We start from the raw sequence: 17,487 nt of genomic DNA on the forward strand, positions 1-17,487 counted from the left end.
TAATCCTGGCCCAAGTCCTTGGGGACCCAAAGACCATTCCAGTAGCTAGGATGGCACTTGGAGCACCCCAGGCTGCTGCTTTGGGAGCATCCAAGCAGAAGCTGCTGCCCCATGCCGTAAACTGCTCTGTTCTGGAGCAGTTTGTGTTTAGAAATCTTCAGGTCTGCCCTAAATCAAGTCATGTAGTGGTAGTCTAATGTACAGGTGCCAAAACTGTTGATAAGTGCTGCTGGGTTGCTCCATCAGAAGAAATCACACTTGTCATCTTAGGCACTTAGTGAAAAATCAGGTTTTTCAACAGCTTTCTCCTAGCAGGGATGCCTTAGAAACAAATTGTGTCTATATGCAATAAAGATCCCACATAAGTCAACCTCTGAAACACCATCTGAAGAGCTTAACTTGATCTTGAAATATCAGTCTGCTCTGAGTGCTGTAAAAATTCTATTATGGGATAGTCTATTTTTCCATCTCAGCAATTTCAAGAAGAAATATCTTTGTTTTACAAGTACAGAGATGTTTTAATTTTATTTATATGTATATATATATGCATATATATACACATAGCCCTGCAAATTCTACCAGGATTTTAAAATTGGTCTGGATTCTTTCCCTCTTGTATACCTCCTGATAACACTGATTTGCAAGGCCATCAAGTATTTTTCATTGTCCCCTCTGAATCTTGCTGTGGGTTTAGTGAGGCAGTGGTTTTCTCAGCATTACTCTGTGTGTAATCAAAGGCAACATTGCAGATGGAAATAACTAGCACTTAGCTCATGTGTGTGAAAAAGCAGAATCCATAGCTGCATTGGTCCTGCAGGGAAAAAAAAAAGAAAAAGAAAACAAAACAAAAAACAAAGGAAAAATGGCTTGAGATGGGAAGCTGTAAGTGGAGGAAGACTGTAAGAAGTGTGGTGGGTAAGGAGCACCAAGGTGTTTATCTTGATGTTTTGTCCTTAAGGTACAGGTTTTTAAATTGCTGTATATTTCAAATGAACACAGATTCTAATTGATGGGTATAAATATCACAATGTAGAAAACCAAGATTCAAAATGTAATAAAATGCACAATCTACTTAAGTTCATCACCAAACAAAAATACAGCCAAGTGAACATTTGCTAGAGATCCTTCCAGAGAATAAAATTCTGGGGTAGAGCTGGAACTTGGACAGCAGCCAGCCCAATAAGCTACAGACTGTCCCTTCCCTCTGTCCCTTGTCCCTCCATCTCCAAGTAGCTGCTTCAGATCTCCAGAGTCCTGCTAGAAGAAACATTCTTCTCTGCAAGCAAAACCACCATCATGACAAAACTGTTGTGCACTGCACATCACATGGTTGTCTGGTTGTAAATTGCCCAATAAATATTCTAACAATGTCTTGAAAAGGGTTTTTCCTCTCCAAATTGCCACCTCTTTGGAGAGATACTGCATTTACAAGGGAAAATGAATCTTCAGTAGTAATCTGGTACTCATTTTTCTTCCTTTTAAAAGCTTTGTTTTAGTATTGGTAGAAACTTTGAACAATAACTTTCCTCAGCATTCTATTTATTATTTTTTTTATACTTTAGTACTTCCATCCTTCAACTTTGCAATGCATTTCTTTTTATGGCATTTAGATTTTGCGCGATTCAGTTTGTGAAAAAAATGGGAAACATTGAAAGGATGAGCTAATTAATGTTTCTTTAGGCTGTCCAAGGAACACTGTTGTGTTAGAGATTTTCCCCATTTGTAATTTATGCCTGTTAAAGCTTTATTTTATCATCTGTTACTGACTTCTAGGCTTCAGTTTGCACTTACTGGCTGTAACAAGCATTTCATTTTACACGGAGAAAAAATGGTTTTGGTTTCAGTTACTTTTTTTACTGTACCTGAAAAAGAGAATGGGATTTGCAAATGATAAATGGGGAAGTTGACTAGCTAACTAATAAAGATTTGTCTTAATCAAGTATGATTTGTCAGAACAGGAGCGCACTGGGGTCAGGGCACACGCAATGAATAATACAGCATTCACTGGAGAGAAGGACCAGGCAAAAGGCCTCATAAATATGCTGCTATTACCCACTGCTAATTCGTATTCAAAGAGTGAGTTGCACTGAAGCCAGCTCGAGGTTGCTGAGCTGTTCACCTGCTTCGTGGGCTTTTCCATGTTTAAGAAAGTTTATACAGTTATATTTTTATGTACACACACTGTTTACAGAATGCTTTATTTGTGCACAGACTGCTGCACTTTTTGGTCAATGTGTTTAAGCATTATTTATTAATCAGCTTCTAGGTTTGTTTTATTTTTCTAATGTCTGGGTGCTATTGTATTTCTGGTTTTCGTTGTTTAAATATGAATGTGAATACAGCGGGAGATAGTTCCATTCACATTTGAAATGAATTTCTGAACAGTGCAAGAAAGGTTAAAACACTCTTTAGCTTCATGGAAGTATTAGAGATCAAACAGGCATAGACTTCTTGTTCATGTTGGCAACTTTCTTGACTTTCTAATTGACCTGTAGATCCAAGATAAATCTGGTACATCGGGATGTTGGGAGAAACCTGAACAAGACCAAATGTAATTTTGTTTGGTTCTGGCTTTACTTTCTGATGATAACTTTGCTCTTAGCTGCAAGAAGCATTTTCTCAGATTGAAACAGTTGAAGGATATACTCTTCTCACAGGTCTACTGATGTCCAGAGGAGATACTGCAAAACACTCTTGTTACTATTGATAAGTTTAAGCTACATAAATGGATCATAAAGAATCAATCTGAAAAATTAATAAGTTCTTCCAGTGCTTACAGATTTAACTAGCAGTTTTTATTCTTCATCATTGCGCTACCTAAATGTTATATACTGTGGTACGTAGTGGTTATGTAGTTAAATAAGATTGAAACAAAATCTCATTCTACTCTTCAATTTTAAAACATATTCTTCAATGAATATTCTTCATGAATTTCAAAACATTTTCTTGTCTTTTAAAAACATAATGTAACTTTTTTTTTCTGTTTGCTGGTCAGCTAATAGCCTGTCTCACCTATTTTGTGCTCAGCTCTGTGTCTTGAAGTGCACTTACTGCTTTAAGAATGGATCAGCTTTAGCGATAGGGCCAACTTTACAAGCCTCAAGCTGCTCATGCAGGAGTTTAAGTTACGCATTTTAAGTCTTTAAAATTACCAGTAATACAGAGTCCATAGTAATTATTTGTACTGCTCTGAGTTTATAGCAAACTGGGTAGATGGTGGAACACTTCTGATTAAATAATGATTATGAATACAGCCTTAGATGAAGCAAAGATCACCATTGTGTCATGTCAGTGCTGTTTGGAGTCACAAGTTTAATTAAATGTCAGTTTGTGGCTCAAGTTTTAGAGGATGTATTTCTGCAACTTAATTTAAATGCAATCATGATTTTTAATACTCTCCCCTGCTAAACCACTTTCAGACAAGGTCAAGACTGGCAGTACTGCAGTGAAGCATCACCCATTCCTGCACCAAGCTCAGAGCGAGCAGGGGCTTCTCCCATCCTGGGAGCACTTAAAAAGTAGCAAAAGAAGACACTGAGGGTTGGCTCCCAACTTTAGGTACATTATTAGTGATTGAAAGGGGGGTAGCAAGTTGTTTACTTATTGATGCACTGAGGAAAGATTTCTTTTTTGCCTTAGAACTTACTTGAAGGAAGAGGGTAGGGGAGGAAGATGCGATGGGAGGAATTTGGAGCAGACAAGCACTGCTGGGCTGGGGCATGGCAAGAACAATGGCCAGCCTGCAATGTAGACAAGTGCTCAGCAGAATCAAAGTCTGCCACCTCCTGTGAATGTTGCTGTGAGGATGTTAGTAAGGGAGCTCAGCTAGATTGGTGATGGGAGTAGACAGAAAAAAATACATCAGTTAGTGAGAAATGAGTTGTTTTTTACCAGCAGATTGATGTAAGTTAGGATTTCAGAAAAGGTATGAAGCTTTAGAAACAGAAAAAGCAACTGGAGGTGAAGTTACTAGGTCTGTCATCTTTCTTCTTTCTTTATCGTATTTTCTTCTCATTCATCTGCCTTTTTTTTTTTTTTTTTTTTTTACTGGGGAAGGACAAACCAGGCCTGGACCATGGGAGGCGATGGTTATGAAATGCTCCCGGTTTGTTCTTAAAGGCATGTGGCACCTTCCTCAAATATCTTTTCTTCTTTATTTTGAACAAAACACAAAGACTGAATTCTGATTAGGTGTTCTGGATGTTTTTCTCACTGGCTTCTCTGACCTCAGTCTCAACCAACCCCTTTTGCTCTTGGCCAATAAAAATAATTTCATGGACATCCATTATAGCTTATAGGGAGACCTTTTCATTTGAGAAATGTTTGTATTTTTTACTTTGGTGGACATGTTGGACTTTGGAAGTTTAGGAGGTATTTTTAGATGTTACTTGCCTCCACAATAAGACTGGGCAACTTCTTTTATCCTCTCTTGCAACTGAACTTCTGACAGCTCTGGAAGTGTTGGATGTCCTTGGTGAATGCTGTGGATTGTCAGTGCTCTTTCCACCTGTATGGCATTTGCTTTTGCTGAAGAAGCCAACTAATCCCTATAAAAATTAGCTAATTTTTATTTTATTGTGTTAATTGACCACTTAGCAGCATGCAGATTAACATCTTCATGGCAGATTCTTGAGGCATTTGAGCACTAACCCATGTTTCACTGTTCTGTTAATGCTCTACAAATTGTCTTCCCATTGGCTTATGGCTGTTACATTATCCTTCATTTATCTGTATTACCCTGTACTTGTTTTTTAATAACCTTAATGATCTAAATCCTTCTGTTTCTAATTACATCAGCTGTTCAATGTAAATATATGTCAGCTGAACTGGGGAATTTATTGGACTTTTACCTGTGTCCCTATACTTCAAGATATGTCATCACTTTCTTTATTAACTTTCTGCTGTCAGAAGCATAAGGTGTTTGACTCAACGCCGAATTCTTCAACTCCTGCAACCTATATTTTCCAAGTTTGTAAATCTGCTTGCTGTCACCTCTGAACAGTGAGCTTTTAACACTTTCTAGTATTTTTTCCCAGACACTGCTCTTGATGATTTATCCTAGTCTCCTAAAATCAAAACTTTTAACCTGTCCAAAATGGAGTGTCTTTAGGAAAAAAAAAAAAAAGCCCTAGCCTCTGTCTGTCAGCATAGTTTCTGAAACTCTTGTATAAGCTTTTGCTACATCTTCAGAGCATGTGATGTCTCTGTGCAAAGACCACACACAATTGCACTCCCCAAATGGCACCACTCACTGGGCAGGGCTGAGGATCTCAGCCTGGAACTGATTCCCACTCCTACTCTGGTCAACACACAGTGGTTTTTGTAGTGTATTTCATGATTCTGTAGAACAGCCATCTTGATTTTTAACATGATCTTCTGCTTTTCCCAGTGTAAATTAATTTGTTGTTTCCAACATCTAATTACATAGCTCAGATGCATGCATTGTATATATGATGAGATTGAGCAAATCATATTTCTGGCATCCTTTCTGTGATTTTGTTCATTTTAAGCTTTTTTTTTTCATATTTTAAATTATATCAAGATATCTGCTGCATCTTATGACACTTTTATATGTACACACACACACACATATATGTACACACATATACATGCAAACACACAGGGTACACTTTGAGAGAAAAAGTGCTCCATAAACTATGTTGGATTATTTTATTTTTCATATGAAAAGAAAAATAGGGAGTCTGTCTTCAAAATTAATAAAAATGCATGCTTGTTTATCCTAAAGCCTGGAGAGGCTCATTCCGTGTCATTCCTGTCTCTTGAGTAAATATATTAGTCATTCTTAGGGCAAAAAAGTATTATTGACTTGAGTGATTAGAAAAAGCTCTTTCAGAATCAGTTTAGCTGATAAAGTACATAAATTCTTAAATGGCTGGAGGCAAAAAAAGTAAAAGAAACCAGTCAAGCACAACTTATTTTGCATTCTTGATGTGTATGTAGGTATTAGAAATCAAACTCTGTGGACCACATATTAAATAATTACAATTTGTATGTATAAATACTGCATACAGGTTACAAGCAAATTCCAAAGAAAGGGCTTATTCAGGAGTGCAAATCATTGCTAGAAGTGATCATTGTCTTTTGGGTTTATCTCAGCATAACTGTTGAAAGCCATGTGCCAATTTGTGCACACATGAAGGGGGAAGTTAGGTTTGCATTTGTTATGTTTGGGGGGGGGGGTGTTGGTTTTTTCTTCAAGTGAGGAAAGTTATATTCATTCCTCTAATTAATTTCAGTGTTTTAGGATAAGAAATGTTCTATTTTTCTTGCATAACATAGTCTCATAGAACCAGGCACCATTTGCGTTGGACTCACAACATGGCATTTTTGAAGTTCTTGGCACTAAAGATGCTTTCCCATACTTTGTTCAAAAAACCTTTAGGGCAGAATACATTTAGAGCTGTGGATTTTAGCATTCATCATTTAAGGATGATGCTTGTTAACATTATGTACTTTTTCAGAAATATTTTTTTCTGCCCATCACAGCATTGTTTAAGACTGAGATAATTGCTCTATCGAATATTCTTGCCCTCTGTCAGTACACAGATAATAATGATGTAAATGCATTCACCCTTCTGCTTCACACAGTTAAGCTGTAATTTTAAAACATAATTTTATGCATCTCTTTGGGAATTTCAGTTTGAAGAGGCAGCACCACTCAGTCTTTGGTAGGACTTGGGACTGCGCCATACTAAACATTGTCCGTACAAAACAAGGGAAAGGTTGGCATAATCCCCAAATAATTGACATTGTTAAGATTCTGTGGAATTAACACCATTACTGGCAAGAGGCAACACCCTTTGGTTTGTGTATTGGTCTTAATTCATGCATCTGCACTACAGTATATCTTACAAACCTGACCTTTTCACATAACTGTAGTAGCTTCTTCAATGACTTGCATTATAAGTAGGCTGGGAAGATCCAAGCAGCACCATTGCACTAAAAGCATGAATCTGCCAAATAGATGAATGTTTTAACTAGAAGGAAAAGAATTGTGGGGAAACCTGAAAAATGTTAGAAAGCAATTATATCAAGCTTGTAATTAGCTGTACTGTGGGCTAATGCTACATTTTTCCTAGTCCCAGGTGCTTTCAGTTGCAAACCAAGTGAAGAGACATGTCTTCATTGAGGAGTCTTTATTTTCTCTCTGTAATAATATTTTTGTTTGACTGTCTTGACCTTCCAGCTAAAAATCAAGTTTCACTGTCATCAGTGAATTTTCTGAGTAGAATGAGGATATGAGGAGGATAAAGGTGTCAATTTATGTTTGCAAACTTACTGTGAGATTATGTTATTTCCGTCATATCTCTTTGTTCAACTTATGTTATTATTTTAGCCCAAAAAAGGCCAAAGATCATCAACGAAAGTGCGTGTAGAGTAAAGCTACTCCTGTAAAATTGATGATCCGTCCAATTATTTATCTATAGAGGCTGCTGGGAAGAAATGCAACTATCTCAGTTCTCAGACCCCTCTGCTAGGTTGAACTTCATGGCTGAAGGTTTAATCCCTAAGTGTCATATCAACAATTCATTCTGTGATATTCTGGCTGACATGCTCTCCTTCCTTATTTATTGATGTCTTCAGTCATCGACAATGAGAGGAAAATACACTATTCGTCAAAGTGACGGTGTTTTACCCTCACTTACAGTTGATGCTGCTGTCACATTGATGGTTGGAAAATAAACTCAATCATTATAAGAAGCTAAGAGTCTGAACTTGCCACTGACAGGAAGAAGATGAAAAAAAAATATACAAACCCACAGTAACTTGCTTAAAAATTGGTGTAATAAAAATAAAACTGTTCCCTACAAAGATATTTTTGAGCTTTGTTCATGAGATACAAAACCATTTTAACCATGTATTTTATACTTATTCCTTTGAAGGAAGATCTGTACCTCATACTCCTTTATGTCTGCAAACATACATGTAATTTTTAGCACTAAATATACTTTTTATCATTTCACCTCATGCTACTAGGTTGGTAATTTGTTGGTTTTTTTCCCCCTCTCTTTTAAGAGATCTTGCTTTGTTGTTTTTTTTTTCTCCCCTGGATTATATTGAACACATATTTCTGTTTGTGTATTACAGTATTTTGAGTGCTTTAATGAGGAAAAGCTCAGTATAGTTCCATCCTGTAAGTCCTTTGACATGCAAACATAAGCAAGGCTCTTGTGAATCACTTTCTGAGGCTGCCATTTGTGTAACTGCACTGCACTGTGCAGCCTTTTTAACTCCAAACCCATGTATCTTACCACATTTCACCTTTGGGAGGCATTGTATATACAGCTAAAAGTAAAGAGCAGCGAGCCAAGAGGGACAAGATAGCATAATGAGGATGTCAATTTGTGGTCAGAGGAAATATTTATCTTACTTGTACTATACTTGGCAACTGATAGAGAAATATATATGTAATGAATTTCCTCCGACTTTATCTGGCAGACTGTGTACCTAGTGTTAAATGGATTTAAAAATAACATTGCTTGTCTCAAACTTTTAAAGTTTGAGGTGATTCTGCTTTGGATTGTTCCTTGAAAATGGACTGTATCTATTAAAAAAAAATAATAATCGTGTTTGCTAACATATTGGTGAATTTTTAATAATCCGTTTCTGAAGGCTCCCTGAATAATGACATTTAGGATCCCACTGACTCACCAGAACAAAAGCAAGGCACTTTTTTTGTTGTTTAGGGGAAAAAAAAGCCATATTTTTGTAGTTGTACTGTTTTGGTTCATATCTCTGGTAAGCCTGCTAAGTACCCTAAATGAATGTGCACAGAAATGCTGGTTGTCTCACACGTGCTGTGTGTCCTGAGGCAAAGCTACAGCTGCTTCAGCTCCTTCTGCATGCTTCCCCATCTGTAAAATGGGAATGCTTTAACTTATTTTTCTCCTTTGGGGAAATACAGGAAGGGTTTCTTAATATTTCTATAGAGCTTTGAAGATTAAAATCTCTCCTCTATACTTGCTGCTAATATTTCAGGGTTAGAGAAGCATTTGATTGAAGCTGTTTGAAGAGTAAAGTTTTGGCATCTTGTGTTGTCTTTGTACCATATCTTGAGGCCTCTCCACTATAATTTTGCAACCTTTGGTTCAGCGTAAGCTGCTGAAGCAAACAAGCCCTGTGTAAACAAACGGTGATGACTATAAATTAATGTCTCTGCTCTTGAAAACATCAGGAGATTACAGCCTATCTCTAAGCCAGCCAGAAACAGTCCATGGTGGAGCAAAGCACACACCAGTGAATGGGCTGAGCCTGAAAAAGCTTTCATTTAAGCATCAATGGTAAATCCTGAGAGGCAGTGAGAGAGGTTTTCTTCTAATATGACTTCTGTGTCTTTAGATGTACAAGGATGGCTGGTGTTTTAGCAAAGGCTTACTGACTTCCTTGGGCTTAAGGAGTAGATAGGAAGTATGAGCACCCAGCATCTCGAGCAAGTCTGAAAGTCTTCTTGCCTTTGTTTCACAGATCAAAGGTCAGCATCAATTCCCAGGGTATAGACAATCTCAAGAGACTGCAGAGGGGCAGCTTCTGGTTTGGTTTGCTTCTTCAGTCTTATGTTGTCTGAAAAACTTAAAATTTAAAATAATGATGTATTCCTCTTTGCAGTTAGGAGGAGTGATTAGGCTACTACGTGTTAAGTGCTCTTGTTAGAATCTAACTTGGCATTTTAAGGCCTTGCAGTCACAAGCTGTATTTTTCATGATTTACATTTTCATTTTTTAATGCAGAGCAGATTGGACAGGAGATGCTTGAAAACCTCAGCCATGACAGAGAGAAGATCCAGCGGGCTCGGGAAAGAGTAAGTTTGATAATAAGTAATTGCTGATTCTGCATTTTATTTGCATTGGACAAGTTCTTTGTGCATGCAAAAATAATCCAGATGAGATATAATCACCATCTGCAGTGGAGAACTTACAAAGTGTCTTACATGGGCCCCATCCTGCCAAGTCTCTCTGATGGGGAGTCACACTGTAGTCACCAAATCTGCTGCTGGGAGCAAATTTTCTGTCACCATCACAGTTAGGTCAGTGTTCTGTCCTTTGAAGGGTTTGTTATGCTGTCCATTCCAATGACTACTTGGGCTTCCAATAAAACAGTTCAGTATTATAAGTGAGCTTCTAATAGTTGAGCAACCTTACTCTTTGTAGCTGCAGATGCAAATAACAGCCTCTTGGGCAGGTCTATGTGAGGAGCAGGTACTGCTGCTCTGTCTCTGCAGCCAAGGCCACATCTCTGTGTCACTTCTGGCTCCTGGGACTTCCATAGGGATCAGCTCCACTGTGCAGAGTTAATGGAGTGCTCAGGAGCCCATCCCATCCAATGTGTACAAATTCTCTGAACTTCTATGTGGGAACCCATCCTCTCTGTCTCTGGTTTCTGCTCACAGAACCAGGACTTTCTGTCCATGACCTGTTGTTCAGATACTTTCCCAAGTGACCAATTTTTTGCAATGCTTTCTGAAGTGCTGGGCATTGCTACTTTAAAACAATACATATAACTAGATCACTAAATGTAACTGAGAATTGTGAGGATTGACCAAGTTTTGTTCTGGCAACTTGGTGTTATATTTCACCTCCACTTCTTGTATCCCCAGTGACTGCTGAGTCTGAAATGCTTTTCTGTTTCTAGCTGGACAAATAAAACCTAGGCAATGGAGATAAATGCCATGTATGCCTTTCTGCTGATCCTGTATATCCCAGGGATGTAGTTCTGATCACTCAATGTATGCATGGTTCATAGCATAACTTTTCCTTTTCATTGCTTTCCAACTGAGGAGCAAATTTCTTTTAAGGCAAAACCTGTAAGAGGCAAAGAGTAAGATTTAAAATAAGAAGGATATTCTAGGAAAGTGTAGTACATACATATTCCACCACAATGCAGCAAAAAACCCTCTTGTCATAATGGAAGATCTCAAATTCCAAATTGTTTTATCAGGAGCCACTTAAATACTTAAAAATACTTAAAATATTTTCTTCGGGGAATTCAGAAAAGTTCTCCAGTGGAGCCACATGGTTCTACCTGTTCCAGTTGTCTGTGTACACTCAGATGAACATTCAAGGGAGATCTTAGATAATTTAGCTAGCTTTCCATTTTCTAGAGATTTTGAAAGACCAGAACAGAGAGTGCTTTATCAATGCATGATAGACATACATTAAATACATGGAGTTATTATCTTATCAACCAGGGAATAAATTTGTCTTCTGGAGTGAAATAGCCAGCATGAGTATGATGGTCAGGTTTAACAGTTCAATGTTGAGAAAATTAGGAAGATCATTTTTTATAAGCAAAATGTAAATAAGTTAATGTCTCAATGGTTTGATAAAATTTACATATATGAATTTTCCTGTCTGTAGAGTAAAACTCGTACTTTCTTCTGAAGGGAAAGAGAAGGGATAAAAGCTCTGCTACAAGTCAAATAGGTTAACTGGATTATACAGGACATTAAAAGATGCAACATCTTTTAGGAAAACCTCAAAATTTGTGTAAGGCAGACAAGATATCAATGTCAGCATCTTGTTCATCTTCCTGTATTCTCATTATTATTCATAATATTATCTTTAAAAACCATATAGATTTGCCATTGCTAATATCAAAGCCTGTTTCAAAATGTTTTCACTACAGCAGTTCTGTGAAACACACACAGTTTAAGAGGTTCACATTCCACCAGTTCCATTCCACACTTCTGTGGTGTGCTGGTATGGGTAAAGAAATGGTGGAAGAACTGCAATCAGAAAATTCAGTTTTAAATAAAAACAAACTTACAGTTTGAAACTCTTCATGTGGGTTTTTTTTTTCTATGCCAGAGCAGGAAGAAAAGGTGTTTTCTTAGCATTCTCTTGGGAGGTAGCTAGAGATCTTCCAACTATGTGTGTACGTGTTTGTTTCTTTTTTAATGTTTCTTTTGCTTATTTTGTGGGTTTTTTATTACCATAAAAACATGAGGTCGTCTTGCTTAGAGGAGTTTGTCAAACCCCTAAGATTCAGCTTCCCCTTCCTAACTATCAGCACTGATTCTAGCTGTCAGGTAGAATCCTGCAGCAAGAGAGGAAAGTTAGGATCAAACATTTAATGGTAAAAAGGAGAGCGCTACTTTTCTGTGAAAAGGGAGGAGAAGCCCCAAGTGTTAAATGCATCTTTATGAATAATAAAAGACCAATGTAAAGCATACATTTGTACTTCAGATTCCCTTCTAGCATAGATAAGAACTTGGCTTTTTAATGAGCCTTTTAAAAATTATTGTGACGTTTTTTCTGCTGTTACTTGTGTCAAACCGGGCTAAACTGCTTTTCTGGAGCTTGGATTGTCTAGATGAATCAGGAAAAAATGAGGGAATGGCCTCCCTGGAATATAATACTCATCTTTGTTCCATCATAGCACATAATTACAGAGATCTGAGAGTTAGTGCAAGCCTTCCCACTGAATATGATATTGCTAAGAGCAAGACTTGATTGGTGTTATCCAGTCCCAGCTTCTACTTGGTATTTTCTTAATAGCTTTTAGAAGAATAAGGAGGAAATTTATGCAAAAAGGTTATGGGACACTGATTGTCACATCACCTACTGATTCCAGTAATAAGCATTAAATCTGGCAGCAAATATTTACAGTGTTGTGCTCCAGAATAGAGACTGGGTTTAATATTGCTGCTGTTCAAATATTCAAGATATAATAGTGGTTTGTTATGGTGAAGGTGATTTGTTATTGGAAGACTGCCACTCTCCTTGGCAGTGTTACTGTTTTGATGGATTTGAAACACAGGATGCATTTTGTCTACTACAACAAAGTTTTTTCAGTAAGAAGTCAATGACTCAGGTAATCCTTTCAATCTCATTTGATTATGAAGAGGTAAATATTCAGCTTTCACAAGGAGAAGAATGTTTTTATGTATATACACACAGCTGTGTTTTGGGGCATGTTAGAAACAGTGGTCTCTGTTTTTTCATAACTGAAATAGTCATATTCATTACATTATCTTTTTACAGTAGATTTTGATGTCTCACTGGTTCCAAGATGTCTAAAATGTCAAAAGATGTCTCTCTTCTAGCTGCCAGTGCCAGAAGAGGTGATAGGAAAGTAACTCCATTCTTCCTATTATCTTCTAATTTCTAGATTTCTTTTTGTGTGACACTAATAAAGAGAGGGGACATTTTGATCCCTTTCAAAAAGCAATAGAAATAAACATGAAGTTCATTTGCTTCATAAGTTTTCATCTACTCTATTTCATTTTTTACCTATTTTGCAATATTTTGAGAGCTGTAGAAGAAGACAGCTAATTAGGTATAGCTGTAAACTGTAGATTTCCTTTGTCCTAATAAACTACAAAAATGGTCATTTCAGTGAGTGAGAGTTCCTTACATGAAAAAACCCCACCATATCTACTGTACAGCTGTTCCTTCTGTACATGTGCATATACTATTCACAAAGCATTTGAGCACCCAGGCCACAGGTGGCTGCTATGAGGTCAGTACAAGTTTTATATTTTAAGGGGCAGTATAGACATATTTATTTTACACAGAATTGCTAAAGTGATATATTTGGTATTTCTGTTTCTTTCTTTAAACTACAGTCTTTGAAAAACAGTGAAAGACATGTCTTTCTTTTCATAAAGCATCAGGAACATGGCTGTCTCTTCATCCCTTGATCCTTTCACTAGTGTACACAAACAATACACATACACGTGGGACTTATGGATTCCAATGTATAGAGCTTCTACCTGCAACCCTTTATTTGTAAAGCTTTTGCTCTTTATCCTGACTCACCTTTCTTGCCTCAATGACTTCCCTTCTCTGGGTTTCATATTTATGTAAGTGAAAACAAGACAAGATATTTTTAAATTTCAGAGCTTTGGTGGCTTTACAAGCTTGTTGTGTGCTAACCCTGAAGCTAACTGACTCAGATGACTGTAGAAACCCCTGTCCTTTGTACAGACTGGGCTGCCTGTGCCTTTTACCTTAATGGGACTCTTTTCTCCCCAGCTTAGAGAAGCAGATGCAAACCTGGGGAAGAGTTCCAGGATTTTGACGGGAATGTTGCGAAGGTAAGGCCAAGGTAGGGACATTTCTGCTCTTTCTTTTTTCTTGTCTCCCTCCGTGCCTTTGTTTTCAATTTTACTTCAATCTCAGCATATTGCTGGTGTACCTGACTTTTTTTTTCAACCAGGCTGCTGTGTAGAATGTCTTTGTATGATAGAAGTCTTTGTCATGACTATGGAAAGAGTTTTCTGAACCTGAAGGATAGCCCTTGTGTAATGATTTCTCATCTTTGTTTCTTTGTATTTATTTGGAGGGTTTTGGATGTTCTAAAACATGGTGGGGGTTTGGATGTGTTCTAAAATTAAGATCTTTTGATGATGATTTTCTGTCTTTCCTATTCTTGAGTGATTTCTGTGTTTTGAGGGTTTTTTTTGCCTGTTAAAATGAGAAAGTTGGTAAATGTTTTGGGACAGCATAAATTTATGGGCAGAGAAAAGGTTAAAATTATCAATTCTGCCTAAATAGATGGGGCAGACACATAGTCAACCCTTGTGGTTTTAGCATGTTTTTTTCCACGCTTTCAATGTTATGAAAATTGTCCCTGGGATCAAAATGAGGTGATATGAAAAGGAAAATGTCCTAAAACTCGGTGTAGGACTGAAGAGAGGGAGTTATCCACTGATTATTTCTCCCCTTAAATTTGCATTGGTGCATTCTCAGACAGATTTTTTTGAATTAGTGGCACCTCTGGATATGTGTTCTTTACCCAGTGAACCAGCACCTGAGCTTCTCTGTGATGTCTGTATTTCTGTACGTATTCAGTTTCCTAAAGAAGAAAAGCATCCCTCTAATAAGCGGTGCTGGGTGCTAAGAAAGCACAGTTTTAAAGGAGTTTAGTGCATCCTCTGAAGAGTTCAGTCTGAAATTACCCTTGCCACAGGCTTTTATGTTGTGTGTTTGCTTAATGCACTTTGCTTATTTGAAAAAAAAGGGAAAAAAGAGGAGAAAATTTTAGCAGAGTTGTTGATTTGTCACTTGGCTTAGGAAACGTGAAAACTGGAATTTTATAAGCTGTTCTTTAGAACAAGCTTTATTTCTCCATAAGTCTCCTCAGAAAAATACCTTTGTTAGTTCCTTGTATACCAAATTGACAAAGGTTAGAGTGACTGAACCTGATGCCTTCATTTCACAGATTTCTTACAATTCCAACTCCAAAATGAAACATATAAAATTCTCTGATTAAGAGTAATATGTAAATGACACAAGCTAAATTCAAAATCCATGGAGGAAGGAAGTGGCAATTGAAAGGGATGGTTCAGTGGCTGTAGACAATCAAAATAAACTATAAAAAAATGAAGGAAAAGAAAAGACACCAACCAAACCCAAGTCTCCCCCGGAAGGGCTCTGCGACATGAGCTGTAACGAATATTCTGCATATGTCTCCATTTTGTCAAATCTCATTAAAGGGGTTTCTTGCTTTATGTCAATTGAGCTGTCCAAAAATCATTCATCATTTTAGTGCAAAAAAATTCATGCAGTTATTTAAATAATATCATATTAATGTTAAAGTTCAGCTGTCATTTAATAGTATGGCTTAATCAGACATAGCATTTAGGAAAAATAGTTTTTTCGGGCTTTACTTGGCTTTCAGGTTGGCAGATTCAAATAAGGATTTATGGGTTTCTAAACCAATGTATTCTTTCCATGTTTATGCTTGAGGTACCCCAGCCTTTTTTGAGCACCCTGTAGTCTGTTATTTTCAATAAAATAAAGTATCTCCTCATATTGTGTTTGAATACATTTGCAAGTAATTTGGAGAAGCTGAAACAAAAACATATGCTGTAACCTTTGACTTTGTTTTCTGTTTGGGAATCACAGTTAGGAGTCCTAGTTTATAAGTGTTCCATAAGCCAAATGAAAAATACGATCTTTCTGAGATAGACTTGGGCTCTTCTTTTCAGACAAAGGGATTATGTAGTTGAACACCATGATGGCATGTTTCTGTGTGTCAGAACAGCACCGGATTTCCTTGTTCTTCGACAAAAATGCTGAGCTGAGTCACCCATCTAGAAGAAATTCAGGTTAGGATTTAAGCTCAGGTCAGGTGAATGTGCCAAAAGCAATGCCAGCATAGAAGCAGCTTTCAGTAGACAATTCTCCTGATGTTGTTTAAAACCTTGTAATTGATAGACCTACAGTGAATTTAATTTGCTTGTGACTGTTGGGTAGAGGGGTCTAGCATTATCCCAATTTGTTTAGTTACAAGAATAATCATGAAATACAGAGTCCAAGAAATCAGCATGTATTAGATAAATACAACTGCAAGAAATATAATTAGCACAGATTGGCAGTTGTTTCCTAATTTCTACATACTTCAGTACACACCACACAATATTTTGCATAATTACTGGAACCAATAAAATAAAACACTGGAGGACCATCTCCACATCAATATTCTACAGAAAAGGTAATGTTAAATTGAACATTGCTCAATGTAGTGACTGTTCCCACAATATATATTTGCTGATATGCTTGAAGTCATATGCCATGCTAACAACTCTGTGCTTCAAATTAGTGGCTAACTCTTTCTAATTTTACTGTCTGGAAAGGTAAAGCAGCATCTCTTTTGAATCTGGCTGAATATATTAAGAGATCATGTATTTAGATAGCTAGAGGGCTAAATTACTGCCTTTGTATGACCTAAATTCCCTGGCCATGTGTTTGTGCATAAAATGTTTTGGAGATGGGGAATAAAAGCAGAGACAGGTTTTGTAGGTGGCCATGGCTCACTAAGGAAATCAGTGGCATAATAGGGACAGGCCTTCCTATCCCAGTTTGCTGCTCCAGCAGTAAGGTACCCAGCCTTATGTATTGGAATTTGTTGTCTCACAATATTTTGAGTATGTGGGTAAAAGTATTTTTGTAATAAGTGTTTTTAAGTATTCTCACATACAAATAACCTATACCTCCATGATCTTTTTTTTCTGTAGAAACTACTTAGGTTCTACTAAGCTAATACATTCCTCTTATGGCATGGCATTACTAGGATCAGGGGGAATGGCTTAAAACTGAAAGAGAGTATTTTTAAATTCGATATTAGGAAGAAATTCTTCATTGTGAGTGCGGTGATGGGACATGGGGGTTCAGAAAATTAACTTAAAGTAGGAATTAATTTTCAGATTTAGATGAAGCGTGCAGTTCTTGTCTGTGAGGCACTGGAATAGGTTGTCTCAGGTCTCTATCTCTTGGTCTGTACCCCAGTGTGAACTGGGGAGTGCACAGTATGCTAGAAAGAAGTAGAAAAGAATGTGTTCTGGAATATCTTCAGGGTTTTGCCCATATCCTAAGCCAATAGCCTAGAAAAGCTTATAAGAAAAGAATTTGGAAGGTCTCCAAGCCACACACAGCCCAGTGGGAAACAAACAAACCTAAAAGTAACCAGATAAAAATTTCAGTAGATTTGAATCTTTTTTCAATTAGCAGATAAGTTCTGTCT

General features: G+C 37.2%; 1 protein-coding gene across 4 annotated transcripts in view; it reads left to right on the forward strand.

The window, feature by feature from the left end:
* The window catches only part of VTI1A (vesicle transport through interaction with t-SNAREs 1A), a 267,159-nt gene that overhangs the window by 145,880 nt on the left and 103,792 nt on the right, over positions 1 to 17,487 (forward strand). For 2 of the 4 annotated variants that reach the window (XM_036385470.2, XM_036385471.2), the window contains 2 exons: positions 9,750 to 9,820; positions 13,995 to 14,067. In XM_036385470.2, the coding sequence (XP_036241363.1) occupies positions 9,750 to 9,820; positions 13,995 to 14,060 (137 nt within the window). In that variant the 3' untranslated portion in view covers positions 14,061 to 14,067. The remainder of the gene's footprint in view (positions 1 to 9,749; positions 9,821 to 13,994; positions 14,068 to 17,487) is intronic. The other 2 variants (XM_036385468.2, XM_036385469.2) reach the window with 1 other exon arrangement.

Source organism: Molothrus ater, chromosome 8, assembly GCF_012460135.2.
Source record: "Molothrus ater isolate BHLD 08-10-18 breed brown headed cowbird chromosome 8, BPBGC_Mater_1.1, whole genome shotgun sequence".
In the NCBI taxonomy this organism is placed as follows: Eukaryota; Metazoa; Chordata; class Aves; order Passeriformes; family Icteridae; genus Molothrus; species Molothrus ater.